General features: G+C 41.3%; 2 protein-coding genes across 4 annotated transcripts in view; one reads left to right on the forward strand and one right to left on the reverse strand.

Annotated features, from left to right (window-relative positions):
* LOC127006285 (RAB11-binding protein RELCH homolog) overlaps positions 1-3,366 on the forward strand; it is a 15,651-nt gene extending 12,285 nt beyond the window's left edge. Inside the window, exons 11-12 of one of the 3 annotated variants that reach the window (XM_050875996.1) lie at positions 1-997; positions 2,506-3,366. The exon at positions 1-997 is cut by the window's left edge and continues 2,721 nt beyond it. The gene's annotated coding sequence lies outside the window, so the exon portion shown is untranslated. The remainder of the gene's footprint in view (positions 998-2,505) is intronic. The other 2 variants (XM_050875998.1, XM_050875999.1) reach the window with 2 other exon arrangements.
* A 1,628-nt stretch (positions 3,367-4,994) lies between these two features.
* Positions 4,995-10,000, reverse strand: part of LOC127006286 (hypoxia up-regulated protein 1-like) — a 33,232-nt gene continuing 28,226 nt past the window's right edge. The window contains exon 19 of the mRNA XM_050876001.1: positions 4,995-9,956. Within this exon, the coding sequence (XP_050731958.1) occupies positions 9,913-9,956 (44 nt within the window). The 3' untranslated portion in view covers positions 4,995-9,912. The remainder of the gene's footprint in view (positions 9,957-10,000) is intronic.

Consider the following 10,000-nt stretch of genomic DNA (forward strand, 5'->3'; position numbering starts at 1 on the left):
CTCCTACTACTGCTTAGGGGGATCAAATAACAGAATAGTGTATATTTTCCGTATGTAGTTTATTTCATTCCATACGACCATAAAATTAACACCCTCAGTACGTAATCCCACCATCGATAGTCTCGCCCTCGGAGCCGTAGAAGATGTATCGTAAGGTTAGGTACGGAGGAGGAGGTGGCGGCTTCGTACGCTGTTCCTTGGTGTGCCGTGTTGAACCAGGTTACATCTTGGCCGATGCGCCGAGTCTGAAATACGTAAGAGTGTGTTATGGAGAGAGATAAACGGAGGAGATAGAGGGAAGATAGAAAGAAAGAGAGAGCATATTATGAATCTTAGGGAAAGTAAGAGGAGACGAAGCGAGGGGAAAAAGAAGGAAATAAAGGAAAGAAGAAGAGGAGGAGGAAAGTGTAGGGAAGAAAAGGGAAATGAAAAAAAGAGAGAGAGAGAGAGAGTCACCTATGTGTCTGTGGGGTTTGTCAACATACTGTGGGATGACATTCTGTGGGACCTGTGTGCTGTGTGAGAGAGAGAGAGAGAGAGGCCTATACTTCACACCTAAGCTCTTAATAATTTTTTGATAGCTACGTAAACGGTTTTGTCAAGTCTCGTCAAACGTACATGCATGGCTTACACACGTTCAGCTACCCTCCTCCTCCTCCTCCTCCTCCTCCGCCTCAGTGCTCTTACATTACAAGGGAAAACTATAAGGGGAAGGCGTAGCAATCGGAACACCACTGTCGAAAGGAAGAACAGTTACCAAATCTTCCTTTCGACGTGGGTTAACTTTTCCTATCTCGGCTCGGTTATCCAGAGTATTAACATCGTTCTCCTCGACGTAAGCGCTGACTCGTAATGGTGCGTTCGTCGATGGGTGAGTGAAGAGATCTATGTAGAATGGTGTGTTTGTTGATGGGTGAGTGAAGAGATCTACGTAGAATGCTGTGTTTGTTGATGGGTGAGTGAAGAGATCTATGTAGAATGCTGTGTTTGTTGATGGGTGAGTGAAGAGATCTACGTAGAATGGTGTGTTTGTTGATGGGTGAGTGAAGAGATCTACGTAGAATGCTGTGTTTGTTGATGGGTGAGTGAAGAGATCTACGTAGAATGGTGTGTTTGTTGATGGGTGAGTGAAGAGATCTATGTAGAATGCTGTGTTTGTTGATGGGTGAGTGAAGAGATCTATGTAGAATGCTGTGTTTGTTGATGGGTGAGTGAAGAGATCTATGTAGAATGGTGTGTTTGTTGATGGGTGAGTGAAGAGATCTACGTAGAATGCTGTGTTTGTTGATGGGTGAGTGAAGAGATCTATAGAATGCTGTGTTTGTTGATGGGTGAGTGAAGAGATCTACGTAGAATGCTGTGTTTGTTGATGGGTGAGTGAAGAGATCTCGTGAATGCTGTGTTTGTTGATGGGTGAGTGAAGAGATCTACGTAGAATGGTGTGTTTGTTGATGGGTGAGTGAAGAGATCTACGTAGAATGCTGTGTTTGTTGATGGGTGAGTGAAGAGATCTATGTAGAATGCTGTGTTTGTTGATGGGTGAGTGAAGAGATCTACGTAGAATGCTGAGTTTGTTGATGGGTGAGTGAAGAGATCTATGTAGAATGCTGTGTTTGTTGATGGGTGAGTGAAGAGATCTACGTAGAATGCTGTGTTTGTTGATGGGTGAGTGAAGAGATCTACGTAGAATGCTGTGTTTGTTGATGGGTGAGTGAAGAGATCTACGTAGAATGGTGTGTTTGTTGATGGGTGAGTGAAGAGATCTATGTAGAATGGTGTGTTTGTTGATGGGTGAGTGAAGAGATCTATGTAGAATGGTGTGTTTGTTGATGGGTGAGTGAAGAGATCTATGTAGAATGGTGTGTTTGTTGATGGGTGAGTGAAGAGATCTATGTAGAATGCTGTGTTTGTTGATGGGTGAGTGAAGAGATCTATGTAGAATGGTGTGTTTGTTGATGGGTGAGTGAAGAGATCTATGTAGAATGGTGTGTTTGTTGATGGGTGAGTGAAGAGATCTACGTAGAATGCTGTGTTTGTTGATGGGTGAGTGAAGAGATCTACGTAGAATGCTGTGTTTGTTGATGGGTTGGTGAAGAGATCTACGTAGAATGCTGTGTTTGTTGATGGGTGAGTGAAGAGATCTACGTAGAATGCTGTGTTTGTTGATGGGTGAGTGAAGAGATCTACGTAGAATGCTGTGTTTGTTGATGGGTGAGTGAAGAGATCTACGTAGAATGCTGTGTTTGTTGATGGGTGAGTGAAGAGATCTATGTAGAATGCTGTGTTTGTTGATGGGTGAGTGAAGAGATCTACGTAGAATGCTGTGTTTGTTGATGGGTGAGTGAAGAGATCTACGTAGAATGCTGTGTTTGTTGATGGGTGAGTGAAGAGATCTATGTAGAATGCTGTGTTTGTTGATGGGTGAGTGAAGAGATCTACGTAGAATGCTGTGTTTGTTGATGGGTGAGTGAAGAGATCTATGTAGAATGGTGTGTTTGTTGATAGGTTGGTGAAGGGTTGTACGTAAGGTGAAGTTCCGAGTGGTGGTGATGCGCTAACCACTACGACATCGATTGCTGTTCTCCGCCCAGTAGGTTCGTAAGGTCATCCTCAACTTGTGCCTATGTGTAGGATTACGTATGCACCGACCACTACTACTACTACTACTACTACTACAATCATTACTATTTCGACAGTTCTCATACTTTTCCTTCTCCTTCTCATCCCATTACTACTACTACTACTACTACTACTACTACTATTATATATCCATGCAGTGTTAGTCCATTCCAGTTACTTACAGACCACCAGTAGTAGTAGTAGTAGTAGTAGTAGTAGTAGAAGACACTTGAGGCCTTGTATATAGTGCTTTATTGTGTGTGCGTGTGTGTATTGATGTAACACACACACACACACACACACACACACGTCTAATAACCTGATTGTACGTGTTAATAATATAATAATTGTTGATTGTGAAGGTGGTGAAGAGAGAGAGAGAGAGAGAGAGAGAGAGAGAGAGAGTATCCCCTCTATCTCCCTCCCTCCCTTCCTTCCTTTCTTTTCTTCTCCCTCTTTCATCTTGTATTTCTCTCTCTCTCTCCCTCTCTCTCTCTCTCTCCACCGCCTCTACGAATTGTGGTCTTGGTTGTTTAAGTTCGGTTGTCGAGAGCTCAACATTTTTTTAGCCTAAGATGAAAATACTATATGCAGATTTTTTTTACGGGCACTGTATATATGCATTACTATTATTATTACTATTATTATTGCTATTATTATTATTATTGTTGTTGTTGTTGTCGCTGTTGATTGTATGTACGACGACGATTTCTAAATAAAAATGGTTCTCTATATTGAATTTTTGAAGTCTTGTTTTCCTTCCTTTGATTGTGTGTACTGTATGGGGGGGATGGAGGGGGGAGGAGGGCTGTGTGTGTGTGTGTGCGTGTGTGTGTGTGTGTGTTTGTGTGGGTGGGGGGAGTGTGTGTGTGGAGGGGTCTGTGTGTGTTTTGGGGGGGGGGAGGGAGTGTGTGTGTATGTTTGGGGGGTGGGATGGAGGGGTCTGTGTGTGTTTTGGGGGGGGAGGGTGCATGTGTGTGTGTGTGTGTTTCGGGGGGGGGAGTGTGTGTGTGTGTGTTTCTCTTCCTGTTCCTTCCTTTCTTCATCTTTATCTTTCCGTCTCTGTGTCTGTCTGTCTGTCTCTTATACCTTTGTTTTCTTCCTCCTCTTCTTCTTCCTCTTCCTTATCTTCTTCCTCCTCTGAAAAATAACCACATCTGAGAGAGACAGAGAGAGAGAGAGAGAGAATATATGGACATTATTTCAGTAACTATTAACAAACACACACACACACACACACACACACACACAATCTTACCCTTCCCTCAACAGCTGACATCACCATCTCGGAGCGTTCAGTGGTGTTGCAAGCATCACCACCACCACCATCATCACCACCTCTTCTTCTTGTGGTGTTGACGTCCATCCATCAATCCGTCTTTTTTTTTTTTTCTGTCTATCTGTCTCTTCCCTTCTACCCTTCATCTTCTTGTTCTCTTCTTCTTCCTCTCCTACGTTTCATTTTTCCTATTCTTCTTCTTCCTCTTATTCTTTTTCCCTTTCCTCTTCTTCCTCCTCTTTTCTTCTTCTTCCTCTTCCTTTGCCTTCCTCCTCCTCTCTCCTTGTTCTCTGCTTCCTTGTTCTGCTCTAAATCTAAATCTATCTATGACTATTTCTACTTACCAAAGACAGCTGTAGTAGTAGTAGTAGTAGTAGTAGTAGTGGTAGTAGTAGTAGGTATGTAGTGTCGACCATATACTTTACAAAGGGTCCTACTACTAATACTTCTACTACTACTACTACTACTACTGGCCCATAGAAAAGTCCCACTGTAGTAGAATTCTTTGAGCAACTTTTACAGAAGGAAGGAAGGAAGGAAGGAAGAGAAGGATAAGTAAGAAAGCAAGGAAGAAAAGAAAGAGACAAAAAGGAGTAGAAAGTAAGGAGAGAGAGAGAAAGGAAGGAAATAGCAGATAGTCAAGAGATCGAGGGGGTTCTACAACTACTACTACTACTACTACTACAGTTTTGATTTTTGCAATGAAAGTGTTAGTTGAAAAGACCTGCTTATCTTTTAAAGGGTAGGCGGTGGCTGAGTGGTTAGCGTGTGGGCCCTGCATTCACAGCGTGGTGGACGACGCGGGTTCGAATCCCCACATTACCACCTGGGATTTCTCAGTCACCGCCGAGTGGCTTAAGACTACCCACATGCTGTCCTGAAGACCAACCATCAACCTGGACTCTAGAGGAAACCGTCCAAGTGAATCTAGAATGAGTTCCGGGGGGTAGCATGAGCCAAGCATAAATGGCGCCTACCTAAGCTTAATTTCAGGCATACAGTAGCAGATTAAACAAAAATAAATACATAGACAGCTTCTTAACATTACCAGGGGATTCATAGATGACGTAAAAGTAAGATATATAAACGCTAGAAGTCAATCTTTCCCATTTATTGTTTTTCAAGACCTTTTCTCGGCTTCTTCTTAAGTGCTACACAGAACTTTGAGCTACGGACAGCTAAGGATTGGTAAATATAAATGAATAAAACTTAACTCAAAAAAAATCTAAGACCCTATTACGTACATGAATAAGTGCGACATTACCTTATACGTAACTGCGCTAATTCGTACCCAAAAAAAAAAAATTGTGTAGAATGAAGTTTTACGAATGAAAAATAATAAAAAACATCACCGAGGTTATCAATGTTAATACTAGGGAATAAATAATGATAATAATAATAATAATAATAATAATAATAATAATAATAATAATAATAATAATAATAATAATAATGATCAGACGACTCCATGCAAACTTATCAAAAAATATCATCACCATCCCTCGTACTTTCTCTCCTTTAAATTCATGCACTCATTTTTTTTTTTTTTTTTTTTTTTTTGAGTGGATAAGTTAGGTCAATAAATAAGTGGAATAGATCGCCTCGTAATCCCTCGGAAGGCGACGGCACACGGACATTTTTATTTGGGGGGGAGGGACATTTTTTGGAGGGGGGACATTTTTGGAGGAGGGCATTTTTTCGGCATTTATCTCTGGTGTTCATCTGGATTTTATTTGTATTTTCTTTCTTTTCTTTCTCTCTTTCTTTACTGTCTGGTTCTTCCTTCCTTTCTCTCTCTCTCTCTCCTTACTTACGCTTTCTTTACTCCTCTGCTACTTAAGGAAGAAATTAGAAATACAGAAGTGAGGGAGACTGGCTGACTGACTGACTGATTGATGGTCTGACTAAATGACTGACATTGATTTCCTTTTCATGTAATACTAAAAACCTTGTGTGTTCGACTGACTGACTGACTGACTGACTGACTGACTGACTGACTAACTGGCTGACTGATATAATATTGTTTTCATGTCATACTAAAAACCTCATTTGTGTGACGGACTGACTAACTGACTGATGAACTGACTGACTGACTAACTTCCTGACTGAGTGATGTTATATTGTTTCCATATAACACTAAAAATCTCATGTGTGTTCGACTAACTGACTTCCTGACTGATTGACTGATGAACTGAGTGACTGACTTATTGACGGATTGATTTCCTGACTGAGCTATACAATACTGTTTTCATGTATTACTAAAAACCTCATGTGTGTGACTGACTGACTGACTGACTGACTGGTGTATTCAATCATACCTTCATAAACAACCAACATCACACACACAGATCTCACTACGACATAACACCACCGACGAGAGATGCCGAAACAAGTGTTCCCGAGCGCCGCCGCCTCCTCGACAAACACAAACTCGAACGCAACACAGCCGAACGGAAACCCAACCAACACAAATGTAAACACTAGCCGAGGCAGCCGAACCCTCCATGCATGTCTCGGTCTCACTTGCGTTCCTATAGACAACGTAAGTAAGTGTGACTCCTTAAAGTGACGTTCCTGATCTTGTTACGTTCGACGGCAAGACAGTAATAATGATGGTAAAAATAATAGTAATAGTAATAATAATAATAATGATAATAATAATAATAATAATGGAAAAAGAGAAGAATATCAACATTTTTTTTTCTATACATTATCAACTTAAACATTTACCGTGATGGAAACTTGAACACACACACACACACACACACACACACACACACACACACACACAGTTCCCCATATTATGTCCTTCCTTTCCATACATACATACACACACACAATCTTTAAATCATGTCCCTTCCCTTAAGTAAACTGCGCACACACACACACACACACACACACATGCGCACACACCTCTTCACTATCCCTTACGTCCTTCCCTCACCATTATGCTCATCTTTAACACCCCCACTACGTAAACGCCAACTCCATGACATACTCGTGATAATAAAACTCGTAATCGTGCCACTGAAACAGATTACGTACGGACATGTTCTAGTTTTGCACGGTTTCGTCACGGGATCTTCGTATCCTCCGGGCGCTAACTCTTGAAACTTGTTAATCTGTGACAATGCTGTTCCGACGCTACGTAAGGTTCCTGTTCCGTCGCTTATGAATGCCTGTTACGACCTCATTTTATGTTCGTCTAGGTTATGGCTATTCACAAATGTCTTAAATTCACCTCAATCTCAATTAATTTCTGTTCCTGTTCTGTCGCTTATGAATGCCTGTTATGAATCATTCTATGTTCGTCTCAGTTAAGGCTATTCACAAATGTCTTAAATTCGTCTCAATCTCAATTTCAGTTATTCAAAAGTGTGGTTACCGACGTTTCAATCTCAACCTGTTATGTTCATCCACAAGTCTGTTTCTCTAAGCCTCAATCTCCGTCACAATCTCAATTCATTTCAGTTATTCAAGAGTGTGTTCACCTACGTTTCGATCTCAATCTGTTACGTTCATCCACAAGTCTGTTTCTCTAAGCCTCAATCTCCGTCACAATCTCAATTCATTTCAGTTATTCAATCTCTATCTTTTACGTTCATCCACAAGTCTGTTTCTCTATTCCTCAATCTCTGTTCCTTTCAAATTATTCAGATACCTCCTAATCCACTGCGATCCCAATTCTTTACGTACACGCTAAATTCAAGTAGATTCTGAGGTAAAAATACATTAAGTCGAGTCTCCTACGTAGCGATTCGACAAGCACTAGATGAATTTGATATGTTCCTCTACGTAATCATTTGTTAGATGCTAGAAATTTAATGAGGCTTATAACACAACAGAATTCAGAGCATTTTTTTTCTACGTGACGCAATTCTTCACACTACGTAGATGTTAGTTTTTCCCGTCGTAAGAAATTCAACAAGTCGCTACGTAACCATTTGAGGCTTATAACACAACAGCATTCTAAGCCTTTTCTACATGACGCAATTCTCCATGCTAATTTCTCCTGTCGTAACTAATTTAATAAGTCGCTACGTAACCATTTGAAGCTCGTAACACAACAGAATTCAAAGGCTTTTCTACGTGACGCAATTTTTCAGGTCGTAAGGAATTTAATGACTCGTTACGTAACCATTTGAGGCTCATAACACAACAGAATTCAAAGGCTTTTCTACGTGACGCAATTTTTCAGGTCGTAAGGAATTTAATGACTCGCTACGTAACCATTTGAGGCTCATAACACAACAGATTTCAAAGGCTTTTCTACGTGACGCAATTTTTCATGCTAATTTTTCAGGTCGTAAGGAATTTAAACTCGCTACGTAACCATTTGAGGCTTATAACACAACAGATTTCAAAGCCTTTTCTACACAACGCAATTTTTCACGTCGCAGGAAATTTAACAAGTCGCTACATAACAATTCAAAGACTTTTTAACTAACGCATTCTTCAAATTCTAGATGCGAGTGATTCCTCTCGTAATATACTCAACCTCCTTCTACGTAATGTAACACGATTCGTAACACTAAATATGAAGGGTTTCGGTAATATGTAAAAAATTTAGCTTGTCTCTACGTAACAACTCAAAGCCTTTACTGATCACCGCAACTCTTGAAACACTACGTATGAACCTCCTTCTATGCAACACAATTCCTCAAACACTAGATTCCCTGTCGCAATGTCCTCCACACCCTTCCACATATGCAACACAAATCACTCCTTTAGCCGTACGAAATCAACGTTAAACACAACTTCCTATGCAACACAATAACACAAAGTTCATGTCGTACAAACTCAATCCGTCGCTCGAACGTAACACAAAAGCGCCGGGAATCGCGTCGCCGAAACTCTCCTAAACTTCTCGATACGTAACAGGGCTCAGGATGCAAACAGACCGTGATCCGATGACGTTCTAGAATCCGTAACGACGCCTACGCTTGTATAAATATGTGCATACGTATAGAAGCTTACACGTGTATATATGGTGTCGCTTTGGGGGCTATTACGACGCAATTGACGGAGGAATATGAAGGGTGAGGGTGAGCGGGACTGCCGAACACACACACGCACGCACACACACACGACGTAGTTAGCGAAGTCCGTCGTACGCAAGAAAAGAAAATTCCGAAATGGTCTACTTTTTTTTTGTGCTTGGAGAGAAAATGGAGAGGTGGAGGAAAGAACTGGAGGAAAGATTTGAAGGGAGGGAGAGGAGGAAGAGAGATGGAGGAAAAAAAGGATATGTTAGGAGGAGAAATGGAGGTGTGTGTGTGTGTGTGTGTGTGTGTGTGTGTGTGTGTGTGTGTGTGTGTTTGTAAATGCTAAAGAAACAAACATAAAAAAACAGGATAATAATAATAATAATAATAATAATAATAATAATAATAATAATAAATGATACTGAGGGGTAGGCAACTCACAAATAAATGCGCACACACACACACATGCGCGCACACACACACACACGCACACACACACACACAAAGAAAATTGGAATGTGTGAAGTCCATACAGAATAAAGTGTGTGTGTGTGTGTGTGTGTGTGTGTGTGTGTGGGGTGTAATATTATGTCTGTATCTATTTATTTGTGAATGTGTCTATCTGTCTTTCACATAGAAGGGAAGGGAAGGGAAGGGAAGGTAAGGGGAGGGGAGGGAAGGGAAGGGAAGGGAAGGGATGGGCAGGGATGGAAAGGGAAGGGATGGGAAGGGAAGGAAGAGAAGGGAGGGTAAGGTAAGGTAAGATAAGATAAGGTAAGGGAAGGAAAGGGAAGGGATGGGATAGGAAAGGAAGGCAAGGGAAGGGAGAGGAAGGTAAGGGAAGGGAGGGAAAGGGAAGGAAAGGTAAAGGAAGGGAGGGAAAGGGAAGGAAAGGTAAGGGAAAGGAAGGGAGACGAGAGAAAGGGAGGGAGCAAATCTTTCCACACACAGACACACATAGACACCCAAAACACACACACACACCAACACACCAACAAACAAACAAACACACACACACGCACACACACATCACAACTCGGTGTGACCCGCGTTTCCACTGCCGTCACCGTCACCTGGAAAAAGAGAAAGCAAAAAATAAATAACAAATAAATATAAA

The sequence above is a fragment of the Eriocheir sinensis genome, chromosome 32 (assembly GCF_024679095.1).
Source record: "Eriocheir sinensis breed Jianghai 21 chromosome 32, ASM2467909v1, whole genome shotgun sequence".
NCBI lineage: Eukaryota > Metazoa > Arthropoda > Malacostraca > Decapoda > Varunidae > Eriocheir > Eriocheir sinensis.